Source organism: Scophthalmus maximus, chromosome 15, assembly GCF_022379125.1.
Source record: "Scophthalmus maximus strain ysfricsl-2021 chromosome 15, ASM2237912v1, whole genome shotgun sequence".
In the NCBI taxonomy this organism is placed as follows: Eukaryota; Metazoa; Chordata; class Actinopteri; order Pleuronectiformes; family Scophthalmidae; genus Scophthalmus; species Scophthalmus maximus.
In genome coordinates this window covers 5,065,841-5,079,497 of record NC_061529.1, presented here as the reverse complement: position 1 = coordinate 5,079,497, position 13,657 = coordinate 5,065,841, and the positions used below count along the sequence as shown (strand labels likewise).

General features: G+C 41.1%; 2 protein-coding genes across 4 annotated transcripts in view; both read right to left on the bottom strand.

Moving 5' to 3' along the window:
* slc25a21 (solute carrier family 25 member 21) overlaps positions 1 to 6,214 on the bottom strand; it is an 82,974-nt gene extending 76,760 nt beyond the window's left edge. The window contains exons 1-3 of one of the 2 annotated variants that reach the window (XM_035610867.2): positions 6,183 to 6,214; positions 5,980 to 6,073; positions 5,774 to 5,864 (exon numbers count right to left, since the gene is read on the bottom strand). In XM_035610867.2, coding sequence (XP_035466760.2) covers positions 5,774 to 5,843 — 70 coding nt within the window. In that variant the 5' untranslated portion in view covers positions 5,844 to 5,864; positions 5,980 to 6,073; positions 6,183 to 6,214. Of the gene's footprint in view, positions 1 to 3,413; positions 3,551 to 5,773; positions 5,865 to 5,979; positions 6,074 to 6,182 lie in introns of those variants that run through there. The other variant, XM_047327213.1, reaches the window with a different exon arrangement.
* Positions 6,215 to 9,190: 2,976 nt separating this feature from the next.
* The window catches only part of plekhh1 (pleckstrin homology domain containing, family H (with MyTH4 domain) member 1), a 30,120-nt gene continuing 25,653 nt past the window's right edge, over positions 9,191 to 13,657 (bottom strand). For both annotated transcript variants that reach the window (XM_035609950.2, XM_047327252.1), the window contains 5 exons: positions 13,397 to 13,539; positions 13,066 to 13,195; positions 12,480 to 12,563; positions 11,437 to 11,583; positions 9,191 to 11,008 (listed from right to left, as the gene is read on the bottom strand). In XM_035609950.2, the coding sequence (XP_035465843.2) occupies positions 10,856 to 11,008; positions 11,437 to 11,583; positions 12,480 to 12,563; positions 13,066 to 13,195; positions 13,397 to 13,539 (657 nt within the window). In that variant the 3' untranslated portion in view covers positions 9,191 to 10,855. The remainder of the gene's footprint in view (positions 11,009 to 11,436; positions 11,584 to 12,479; positions 12,564 to 13,065; positions 13,196 to 13,396; positions 13,540 to 13,657) is intronic.

Here is a 13,657-nt window from a genome sequence, read left to right as displayed (position 1 = left end):
CATGTACGATTGTTTCTGGAAATAAATATTAGGCCTAATTCGGCTGTGATTGGTGCAGCCACTCGGGAATCGCAGGAGGGGGAAAAAACGCTAACTGCAGTCTTTGTCAATGGATAACCTTCCTGCAAGTACGTACGTACAAGTACACACACACACACAGAGTGTGTGTGACTTTATTTATTTGATTTCCCCTCTCCTCTTTTCTTCCTCTCCTTCATTTAGGCTAAGTGGCTTTATTTGTTCTTTGCCGACTGATTTCGGCTTCACTGTTTAAGACCAATTACACGTGAGCGAGGCTCTGACAGTCCGGAGGCAGAGCTGCAGTAATCACACGCCAGGCGTCTGTCTCATGTCGTCACAGTCCATTTGCTGGAGACGGATCGATTTACTCAGGGAGGGTTTTTTTTCTTTTTCTGTAGGCATCCAACAAGGAAATAACAAAGGAGTCAGAGAAAACATTACAGCAGGGAATGTTTTTAAGTTTGGTTCACTGTGTACTCAATCATAATGACATTATTATTTTTAATTACCATTTTGCTTTAATTCACTATTTTCCTGTAAGAGAACACTTCGTTTTTTTTAAACAGTGTACCATTACTTAAAAGCTGCCTATTCTACAGAGCCCCCCATGCATCACAACTGTCTCCATGTTTAGAAAAAGTTATCAGTGAAATATAACCACTAAAATGTTGTAACATCCCTTTACCATTCAAAGAGATATAGTGTGCAACTACTCCCCCCTTGTGGACAAAAATGTGAATGGCCGATAAAATAAACCTCTAAAAAGAGACTGAATTCTACAGCTCTGTACTGCAGAATAAAATTAGTAGAATATTAAAGTCAGATATCTGTGTGAAATCACAGATTTAACTAAAAACTAGTTTAACTGTTAATGAACAGTTTATCAATGACCCCTTTCATTGTTTAGCTTTTACAATGTCAGAAAATTGTGAAATATATCACAAATTCCTGATTGTGTGTGACCAACACTACCAAAACCTAAATATATTCAGTTTACTATAAGAGACAAGTGTTTCTTAACCTTTGTGGCTTGTAATTAGAGCTGCAATTATGATTAGTTTCATTCATTTGCAGATATTTTTTTATAGATCATTTGGTCTAGGAAAGGGTCCATCACAACTTCACAGAGCCAAAAGTTGAGGTGTTCAATTGACATTGTTGTTTGAAAATATTCAGTTTAGTGGTATATGGCCAAGAAAAGAAGCACATTTTTCATTTGACAGGCTCAAATCCTAGAATATCAAAAAATGACACAATCGATTATCAAAAACAGATATTTCCTGACGACTGACTGAGCAATCGGCAAATCATTTCAGCGCTCCGAAAATAAAGCAATGTTTAATAGTGACCCCTCATCGCAGATGAAAGAAGTCTATAAGTTACACATTTTGTCATATTGTCTCATTTTAATAAATTCACAATGTGCAAATGGAGGTTAAGTAATCAAATATGTGACAAAAAGCAAGGAACAATAAGATTATGTCAGAGGTCAGTTCCATTTTGTTTATAATCCGTCCCATTCTGCATGTAGAGAAAACACCCCAGATTTATCTTGTTGCCTCAAAATATCTGTGAGGATTAAAGAATCAAAACAAAGTCGTTGTATTTCTGCAATTCTCAGCAGACTCCCTGACAGCATTTCAGCTCATGAAACTTACGCAGAAAGCGTATTCTGATATCACAAAATCAACATACAGGCACTCAGCACACTTCACACAAAGCAATCAGTTTATCGCAGGGAGATAAAACACACACGAGCTCAGTCTGAGCACTGACCTCTCTCAGGAAGGTGCCAACCTGCACCGCTGAATGTCAAAACTGTGCTCAGATCATTTTACAGAGAACCAAACGGACCTCCCCCCCTCCCTTAATTCACGTCTGTGACCGGGGCGCACATAAATTAAGACCTGTCTCGCTCTGTCCTCAATAAAAGTGCACTGAGATGAAGAAAAAAAAACCCTGGAGGGAAGGTGGACGTGAGGAGAGAAACACTCGAGTTCATTCTGCACTGCTATTAAAAACCTGTGTCCCCTGAACGCTCCCATCATCCTTGGTGAGGACAGACATGAGCCTCTGGATGGGGGGCTCGGGACAGCAGGTTGTCAGACCCAGGGGGGGATACAAAGTCACACCCTGAATACTTCATAACTGCTTGGGTGTTTATTAAAACAGCGTTAAAAGATTGACATTAAACTCATGATCAACATAGGCTGTTGGAAGTCACTGTATTTAAAAAATATATAGCACTCTGTGTCACAGTGATCAGGTTCTGGGGCTGCAATTAACCATTATTTGCATTATCGATTAATCGGTCGATTGTTTTTTCGATTGATCGATTGGTTGTTTGGTCCATAAAGTGTCATAAAATGTTATAAAATATTGATCGTGTTTTCCTAAACCCCGAGATGATGTTTTGTTCTGTCCACACGCCAAAGATATTCAGTCCACTGACACAAAGGAGCAAAGAAACCAGAAAATATTCAAACGTAAAAAGCTGAAATCTTTTTTTTTCCATATAAACTACTTGAACCGATTTATCGATTATCAAAATAGTTAGCGATTCATTTAGAACTGCAAGAGTTATTCGATTCATCGATTAGTAAATTAATCGCCATCTCTTTGATAATCGATTAATCGGTTTGGGTAGTTTTTATGGAGGGGGAAAGTCAAAAGATATCAGATTTCTGGTTTCTTTTGAAACTGAATATATTTGGTGTGCGAACAGAACAAAACATCATCTCGGGATTTTGAGGAAAAACGATCAACATTTTTCACCATTTTTTTATGGACCGAACAACTCATCGATTAATCGAGAAGACAAATCGACAGACTAATCGATTATGAAAGTGATCCGTTAGTTGCGGCACAAACTGCAAAGACTACAAACTACAACCTACAAGAATCTCTTCATCTTTCACCACATCTCTCTAGCCTCGCTTACAGTTTGAAATCCACAGAAATATTCAACTTATATTTACAATATTCGACGGGTGTAGACAACTGCACCAATGGTTCAAAAGGGCAGCCCATCCAATAACATCACAGCTAGCTTAAATGCTACTTCCTTTTCCTTGCTTGTTGTTGTTGTTTATAAACGGACACGGCCTACACACGTTTTATCTGAAACGTTTTTTTTCTACAGGGGCACCTGAGGGTTTGTCAAACGGTGACAAGTGAGCCACCAAAACGAGAACAAAGTTGACTGGACAGCTTCTTTGTTGAATATAAAAGTTCACCAAAACCTAACAGGTGTGCGGGTTAAAAAAAAATAATCAGTGGTGACGTAAGAGCCAACACAGGTGGAATTGGCGGTTTATTTCCTCATTAACTCTGGACATTTCAGCCGTTTCGTTAGATTCGCCAGTGGAAGAATGTTGAAAGGACAAACTCACCAGGTGGCAGGTTAACTTTTGGCGACTCATGAGGCTGGAGAAGAGTATAAATCCCACGTTCGCGTCCTCGTCTCCATTAACGGACAAACATTTTTTGGAAAATCGCGCGGCACTTTCTTCTTCTTCAGGCCCTGACCGCAGCGCCGCTCAGCGGCTGGTGTGCTCAGTGCTGCCACCGGTGGCCAACAGCAATATTGCAACAACACTGATGTGAAAAGGGAATTTTCCATTTATATAGTAGAGCTGTGGTTCTCATCTATAATAAGGGGTCTCGAGATACTTCAGGGGGGGGGGTCACCAGATGCTTGTGGAGGAAAAAAATAAATATATGTATTCAAAATATAATTCCATATTTTAGATTGGGAATTTTTTTCACATTAAATGTCTATAGATTGCTGCTTCAGGTTGGATGTTATTGAGTGTGTTTGTGAGAGTCAAAGACTGTGTTCATATGAGTTAGGGCTTGGACAACAACAAAAAAATACTTAATGTGCCACAGAGAAACTTGCCTGGACTGAACAGCTGTAGAGTTTAGTGGAAGCACTGAAACTTGTGTTTCTATGCTTGATGATACTATTATTTTTACAATTATTTATACATTGTTGGTGGGGAAAAAAGGAGCATATTGTAATTATTGAGATCTTTCCTGGGTTAATATCACATATCAAGCTGGAAGATAAAACAAACCGCTAATTATAAAGTCCACTATCGAGCACTTTGCGACAGTTACAAGCAAAAACTACCTTTGCAAAGGGGCAGACAGGCTGGTTTGTGTATTTCTGATACTGCTGATCTCTTGGGATTTTCACATATAACAGCCTCTAGAGTTTTTACTCAGAATGGTGCGAGAAACAAAGAAAACATACAGTGAACTGCAGTTCTGCAAAAAGTCAAAGGAGAATGGTCAGACTGGTTAAAGCTGACATAAAGGCTATACAGTAACTCATTTAACCACTTTTTACAGCTGTGGTGAACAGAAAAGTATCTCAGAATGGACAACACATTGTCTGGACTACACCAGCAGAAGACCACGTTGGGCTACAGCGGACACAGACTCCGCAACACTGGACAGTTGAAGACTGTTAAACAACACAACCTGGTCTGCTGAATTTGAATTTTCCATGAATCCATGGACCCAAGCTGCCTTGTGTCAACAGTTCAGGCTGCTGGTGGTGGTGTAATTCCTGGCTCACTTTGGGCCCCTTAAAACCAATATATCACCATGTGAATGCCACATGTTATATGAGTATTGTTACATCTCTCTTTGACCCTGGTTTACCATCTTCTAATGGTCACAAAGGGAGAAAAGTCATCTTAAACTGGTTTATGACAGTGAACAAGAGCATGAATGAACATGACAGTGAGTCTGTTGTGCTTCATTGGCCTCCCAGGTCACAAGATCTGAGAGCACTAGAAACACCTTTTAGGGATGTGGTATACTGAGATATTTGTTAAAAAAAAAAAAATCTGCAGAGAATATGTGATGCATTCATGTCAACACGGAGCAGAAACTCAAAGAAATGTTTTCAACATCTCATGGAACCAAGCCATGACAAATGGAGGCTAGTATGATATAATTCAAATATGCAGCTATAATGACAGAGAGACAGATAGACAGATAAATAGATAGATAGATAGACATATAGACGGATATAGAGATAGATAGATAGATAGATAGACAGATAGATAAATAGATAGATAGATATTTAGATAGATAGACAGACATATAGACAGATATAGAGATAGATAGATAGATAGACAGATAGATAGATAGATAGATAGATAGATAGATAGATAGATAGATAGATAGATAGATAGATAGATAGATAGATAGATGGATGGATGGATAGATGGATAGGAATTGCAAGAAACAACGTTTTACACTTCAAAGTTTGACATCTAAAAATGATCTCAAAAGTATTCTATTAAGGTTTTTAATAAAATGAGAGTCGTATGCAAAAATATATTTCCTTTTTGAGTTTTAACAACTTTTTTCTTTTCTTTTCTTACAAAGTCATTTCCTGTCCGGCGGTTTGAGAACCCCACAGGGGATCCGTCGTGTGAGAGGCAGAGAACTGACTTGGTTACGCAAAAAAGTAAAATCTTTTCCCACACGTCGACGAGCTACGCATGCGCGACAACAACGAGGAACCTTTCCGGTCACGTGTCTTCGCTGAACGCGTAGGGCCCAGGGCCGGAGGGGGGGCGTGGCTACGTCACCGAGTTACGGTTCAACGTACTCCTGGTGAAGAAGCGCGAGGCGTTCTGCAGCACGCAGCTCTGGAAAAGCGATTGCGTAATCTGAAAAAGAACGAGTTTCGCCTATAACAAGAGGTGAATCACCGACTGTCGGGACTCACCGGCTGATCCGCCGGCCGCGATCTGGTGGGACGCCTCCCGCAGGATACTCTGCGGCTTCGGGCTGCTCATGTTTTCACCTCGTCCGTTTTCCTGCCAAGAGCAACAGTGTTGACTGAGCCGCTAAGAAACTCTCTGCAGTTCAGCAGAGCAGCGGCAGATCACATGTGATTAAGGCAGAGGAAAGGTGCGTTACAGCCCAACGTACCGGTCCTCGCGTCGCACTGTTCCCCGGTCGCTTGCTGCCTCTCGCCCCGCAGGCTCCAGTCGAGTCCGTCCGCTCCTGTAGCTGCAGCCGCACGCTGGAGGAGAACAAGCACAGCAGCGATATCTCTCCGAGTGAACACACACACACATACACAGAGCTAAGCTAAGCTAAGCTAAAGCTAACTCCGGTCTGCAATCAATTACCCGCTGGCTCTCCCTCTCCCTTTCGTTGCGTCATCACACGGTGACGACACGATACACTCCTGTAAATATGAAATAGATAATCTCTGACCCGATGATCGACATACAGCGAACAGTCACACACACACACTAGAGCAGCTGCACAAAGGTCGTTTGTGTTTTCATAAATGTTTCAGCTTTTCACTTGTACAGTAAATAAAAAAATGATCACTGTAAACTTACATACTGAAAATATCAATCAGACTTTTTCAATAAAGTTTTTTGAATAGAATGTTTCTAATTGCAACACTCAGTGTTTTACAGAATAAAAGTACTTGTACTTGTATGTACTTAGAATGACAATATATATGACAACGTAATCCACCACACTCACATTTATTCATCTGTGACCACGATTTTACTGCAAATATTTTTATTTTTATTTGATCTTATTTTGTCATTTTATTCTGATTCTGAATATAGTCAATTATGATTCAATTTCAATTTAACGTTACTTTTCAGAGGCAAATATTCCATTTTATTTATTTACTAGTTATTTTAGACATTAAGATTTGACATATGATCAACTTTTTAAAATTACCGTATGTTGCCAAGGCTACAGATTAATCTACCCGACAGTAAATAAAGTCGTTTTTAAGATTAACTCCACCTTGACCTGTGGTGGTATTAAAGTACTGCTTGTGTATTAAAACAACAGTATATAGAAAATATAGATATGGATGTTTAGACTAGAAAACTTCAGAAAATAGAGAGAGAAAAATGCTTATCACAAGTCCTCACATTCAAGGTGATGTTGTGGAAGGTCAAGTCACAGAGACATCAGGTGAACAGTCTTAGAAAAGAGATACGAACTGCAAATTCACACGTTTAAGAACCTTGAACCAGCAGAAATTTGAAACGTATACGATAAATGTAGTGTCAGCTTATCAATAAACTGTTTTAGCTTAAGATTTGAGGCTATTGTCAGTTGTCAATGAATGTAATGTAAATGTTTCATACTCTAACGACAGATTTTGTGTGGAGGATTCCTTTGTCTAAATAACTCACCAACATTCTGAATAATGAATTTCCCTGAACTGATACTTGCCCCTTGAGCACAAAATGCTTTGCAGCTTTGCAGTGCTGCACATGAGACATAAAGTATGAGGCCTCTTTCATAAACTAAACCGCCCATTGCCCTCAGTCTGACCCCAGGTTATGTAACTTGAAGCTCCCGTTTTAAAAAATACCAGTAACTGTGTTTAAAATGGTTCAGTCACTGAAAAAGAGTCGTTTCAAACTGATCCAACTTGTTGGATTCACAAGGTCCATTTAACAGGCAATCATTTTAGACTCCAAATATCTCAACAGGCAAAACATTTTGTGTGTCATTTCAAGAAAGTATTGGAGGAGCAGGACTGTCGCTCTCAGGTTCACTGCCTGTTTAAGGCTTTATTTCTAAATCACGCACACGGCTTTCACACATGATGTTACTCATTAGTTATTTAAAAGCTGTTTTTGAGGGAAGGTAAAGCAATTACAAGTTTTCTAATTTGGCTCTGAAAATGCATTTTTCACTCTTTTGTTTTTCAATATTTCATAGAGCAGATTAACTGAAAATGAAATAAAGTAAAAAATGAAGTTAGACAACCAAATATCTCGTGAAAGTACAGTAAGGGACATTACTCCAGAGGAAGACCATGTGGCTTTTTTATGATTTAAAGACACATGCACACACATTCCTCTGTATTCACACTAGGCAAGGTGAATATTATTTTTCACATCTTATAATTCGTACCACACACAGTCGGTTAGTGTGAGGGGTAACAGACTTCTCATCCATACCACGACACTGGGATATTTTACTTTAAATTCAAGTAGATTTGAACTGTTGTAAAGCATGTGGTCCGAGCCCAACAGCACAGTGGTACTGAGCATTTCATTTTTTGTGTGTGAGAGAGCAGCTCTGGGACGTGCAAGAGCTTCAGACGAGCTGTAAAAACGTGCGATTTACTGCACATATTTGGCAGGAAAACGCCATTAACCACTCTTGACCTCCTCGGATAAGAAAAAAGCAGGAACGGCTTCCACCCCTGCAGCCTCAGCTCCAGTAAAACATGCAGACTGTGTTAAACCAGCACACACTGTACTATAAGTATCTAATTTATGGAGATGTTGAATGAGAGAAGACGTTTTTTTTAGTGAAATAGTGTGTCAAGACTGTGTGCATTGACTAAAATATTAATTGTGTTACTGTTGTAAAAACCCTGGGTTTCCTGATTAGATTATACTTTGGGCCAGATTGTGTTTTGTTAAGGGGAAAAACCAGAGAAAGTTTAAATCCAGCTGTGACGGCTTTTTAAGAACAGACATTATTCTGTGACCCAAGTACTACGAAAATGTGAAAAGCCAAAACGTTATATAAACATTACCACCATCTTTGTTCTCACGGGAGAACTACACCTGCTCAATAAGCTCTTAATGTTCCATAAATACAGATCATTAAGCAAACGTGGTATTACCACATCGTAGTAATACTTCATTGAAAGAAAAAAGTTCTGATTTAACTGACGTAAAAGTATTGTCGGCAAAATGAAAGTTAAATCTTTATTATGCAGTGATGCATATGCATTTCGTGTTTAGTATTCACATACTAAAAACAAAAACAAGCATGTCTTTATTGTTGAGTTAATGATTCTGAAGAGATTTTTAATCATTTGCATCATATGGAATTTTGTGTGGCAAAAAAAGATGTTTGTAAGTTTGTGATTTTCTTTGTGTCTAAATCTCAAAAGCAACTGTAGCTTTTGGGTAAATGTGATGGAGTAAAATGTATAATAGTTACCTCCTAAATATAGTGAAGCAGAAGTATAAAGTAAAAGTACAATAAAATACTCAAGTAAAGTACAAGTTGTTTACGTTTGAACATAAGTACGGCACTTGAATAAATGAGCTTATTATCCATCACTGTAAAATATAAAATAAATTCAGATTTAAGGGAAATTAGGGAAAAAAATAAGTTAAATACAAAATCAATGGGAGGATGTATCATGTATTTTATTACAACACACACATACAGTACACATACAGTACAGCCGACATAAAGACACCGACATCTTTCAAACATTTGTTCCATATTCTAGTTCAGGTGCAGTAACAGACTGACTCTGCTCTTAAATTAATCTGCTACATCAACAAAGCTGGAAGGTTTTTTCCCCCAGACAAACGTGAGGCAGTTGTGGGAATCATCTCCTTTTAAGCAACAGCCCCCAAAATATGTAAGAAATAAAATAAATAAACTAATATGGATATACGAGCACGACAGTGGTTTGATCCAAAACAGTTCAAGTCATTGGAAATATTTTGGTTGCGCTTTAAAAAAAAAGGATCTGTTTCTCTCCTTTTATACCTGACCGTTGATTAAAACACTGAGTGATCCGACGATGAAAAGGAAAGTTTTCAGAGACAACTAAAAATATAAACACAATGCACTGCTACAAAATTTCACAGATGCATTAGACGTACAGTATATCACTGTTTTATAACTTTTCTTTCCCATTGCCTTATTGAGTACAATTTTAATAGGTGATCTTGGCAAAATTGTTCACATAAGTTCACTAACTTTTTGTCCTGCTTTATACTAGATAAGCTAAATATTCACTTTCACATTAAAGATATTAAAAGGATAATCAAAAGTTCCATAGCAAACCCACCCCCCTATTTTATAAGGAATATAAATGTGTGCTAAGGTGGAGCTGATTCATTGTTTAGTCAATGGACACAAAATGAATCTGCAACATTTGTATTTAAGCAAATGTGTCAAAACTTCATCTTGTTTTTAAATTTTCTATGACAGTTAAAATAATTATTAATTATTATTTTGGGGTTTGTTTGATTGAATCTGAATATGTCAACTTGGGCTCTGGGAATCTGTGATAAACTTTTTCTGAGCAGTCATTGATTTAAAAAAAAAAAACCAAACTCATAAGTTTAACAGATAAAAGTTAGTTGCAGCCCTAAATCATAGTAATATTGGACATGGATTATAGTACAAGACGACAATAAAAACAATGAATCTGTGGTATTTCTTACCCTATCAGTCCCTAGTTCTAATTGCACAGGACCCAACATTTTTTTAAAGTCTAAGTTCATTGTCAAGTATGTGTGAAAATTCATGGTGAACAATTACAGTGACACTGTATTTCCGCAAACCAGGCTCTCGGGCAACAGCTTTAATATTTTCTTTTTTTGTTTAAGAAAAGAGTCTGAGATCTGTAAAGGCTGGAAAAATGAAGGAAGTGTGACAGGAAGTGGCAACCGAGTCTAACAAGACTGAATCTAATATTTCTATATCTAAATCTTCATGAGAAAACACTTATGAAACGAGTGTATATATATATATAAAAATAATAATATCCTATAGTACCTGGTTCTGTACGAATGGAAAAACCCGGACATGAAACCCGCCGCACTCCAGATGAGTGTGGGCCGAGGCTGCTTTCAGATACGCACTGAAGTCCGGACGTTTTCCTGAACTTGTCCGGATGGGGATGCATGCGAGACACGCAAACGTCTGCAAATGTTGTCTGCAGACATTTTTTCGTACATTGCGTACAAAACAGCTTCAAACGTAAGTGCCGTCGTCCAAGCCTCCCCGCGGTCCAGACAGTCTTCGGTGCTCTCGACACCCGCAGGATTCACAGTAGCGTGGGGCCCTTGGTGGTGTAGTTCATGGCGGGGAAGTGCCTGCTGTCGACGTCCCAGTGGCCGAGCGGCGGGGGCGAGGCCGACGGGGGGCCGGGGCTCCAGTGGTTGATGTAGCTGGCCATGAGCAGAGTCAGCTCCAGGATCTGGGGGACAAGAGCACAACCGGAGAGTAATGGCTTTAACATCATGACTCCATTGCGTTTCACTGGATCCCGGCGGGCCGGAGACAGGTGGAAGCCTGAGAGAGACCCAACCGATCTGCAATCAAGAAGAAGGTTTCTCTCATTAGCTTCACCCGCAGCAGTGATGGGACTCTCAACAGCAAGCGAGATCTGTTTTCTCCATCAGGGTTTGCCTTTCCCTCCCTTATCTTCACCGCCAACACTCGGGCCGACCACCCACACTTCCTCCGCGTCCCAGCTGCGGATGCCCGGGATCAGTTTTCCGCAGACATTCTGTTAAACACGAACTCCTGCAGCCCAGTCGGATCAACTCGGCTCCTCGACGTCGCCCTGTCGTCATCCAAATGAGCTTATTAGACGGTAAACTTCTCCCAGCAGCGGAGTCTCACCTTCGGTTTAGTCATCCCAAAGACCAGCTTCTCCACACTCTTCTTGCCGACTCCCGGCTCCCTCTGCTGGCTCACCACCACCATGAAGTCGTCCCGGCAGCCCCCGAAGGTGATCACACCCTGGTAGGAGTACGTGACCAGCGTGTGCTGCAAAAAAAAAAAAACAACAACAACCCAACAACATTGAAATAATGCGCACCAGAATGGACACAAACAAGGGAGCGTGTTCAGCCTTTTATTGCCCATTCCCTGAATAGAGCTCGGAGTGATTTTCCCTTTGCTTACAGTATTTCCTCTTTGACTTTCTCGGGAGCACGCGAGCGACGCCGCGTGCCAGACACCGAGGACGAAATGCATCAACACGGGCCGCTGAAAATCACAGAGCTCCCTTCAACATTGTTGACATGTCGGAAAAACAGCTATCTGTCAGGGTCAAGACTGTCAGAGCGGAGGCCTGGCTGGTTTCATTTTCCTGTGGATTTCTTGGGGCCTTTGAAACACCACAGAATACAAATCATTTCCAGAGCAGTGGCTCAAACAAAAAAAGCTGTGGCACCATCATGGCTGAGCACTGCAGTTGTAAAATGGAGTCCAAAATAAAACAAATTGAAATATTCCAAATTCTGAAATGTTCTAAACTAGTCTGGCAGTTGTGAACCTCCCCTCCAAGGTCCCAACCGCCCCTTCTGTTACCCAGTTATGACGTTAATCAGGGGCCACAAATGTGTAGTCCACTAACCAGAGAGTCGGTGGTTTGATTCCCGGCTCCTCCAGTCATGCCGAACTATCCCTGGGCAAGAAATTGAACCCCCAAACTTGAGTCAAAGTGAACAGTTTGTGCCAAAGAAATACGCTAGAGACGTTCCCCAGATGTTGCACTCGCAAGAACCGAATGGACGGACGGAGAACCTGGAAAAACGTAGTGTCTCCGGCAACGGCTGTCATTTTTCTTTCTTCTTGTATAGTTTATGTAGAAACATAACACAGAGACCGTCGGTGTTGATGGCGGCATTTTTCTCCCCCACACAGTTTATAAAGCTCACCATTGTGTAGTCCAGCACACACAGTCCGTCCTCGTTGACTGCCAGCCACACCTGACTCTGCTCCACAGGAGACGGGGGGACGGGCTGCGGACAGAGGAAACAGAGGCTCATGTTCCAAACGCAGCCAAACACATCTTCGTCTCTGGGTCCTCGTCCAAGTCTCGCACTGGTCCGAACCGGCGCTCACGAGCATGATGGATGTCGCCATGTCAGGGTCGGAGACAAATCGACAATGTAATCTTACTTGTGATGTTGTCAGCCTGGGCGGCAGCATAGCGGCGCTGCCAGGGTATTGTTGTCACCCCTGCGTGTGTGTGTGTGTGTGTGTGTGTGTGTGTGTGTGTGCCGATCTGTCAGGGTCAAGGTCAAGGACCAACCACAAAACAGGAAAATGTGAAAAATGTATTTGGAACAACCATCTACAGCTTATGTAGATGAACCAATCATTCGTCATCATGTGGTATAGATGACGTCGTGATGATGTCAACAATTAAAAGTGTATCCTCCTCCGGGGGTGTTTTTCGTGAGGTTTGTGAAAGTCACGTAGATCATAACAGTTAACAGATAATGTTTTTGTTTTTTTTACCTTGGCACTGAAGAGTTTGGCTCCGAACAGGGGCCATTTCCGAGCCACCGTCAGGTATATTCTCACACACTCGGATGCACTGCACCCACGTAGCATGGACCACTTAGTGGCCAGCCGCTCAGTAAGGTCCCTGCAAGAGGAAGATCGGGTTTTAATTACTGTAAGATCTGTATCTGCCTTATTAAAGGGGAATTCATAATAAAAACACTATATAAAGAATCTGTGTCTGCGCTGGCCTTTGTCAGACGAGGACGTCCAGCTCCCTGGTTCTAGATAAGAACACGTGGCGTGCATGCCTTTATCGGGGGGCTGCAGCCAGCGTTTGTTTCACCTGAGCTGCTCGGAGCTGCAGTCCTGTTTGTAGCGTTTGGGGTGGAAGCGCTCCAAGGCCTGCAGGAGGATCAGCTGGGATTTGGGCTGAGGCGAGCCGGAGGGAGAGGAGGCGGCGGGTCGCTCCAAGTCACCGTGTTCGACCTGGATCAGGAGGAATGGTTTGGAAAATGGAACGCTGCCTTCAAAACACGTGTGCTTCATACGTTGCGGCGGCGTGAATCAAAGAGCTATACGTGGATCTTGGCCTGATGTGGACAGA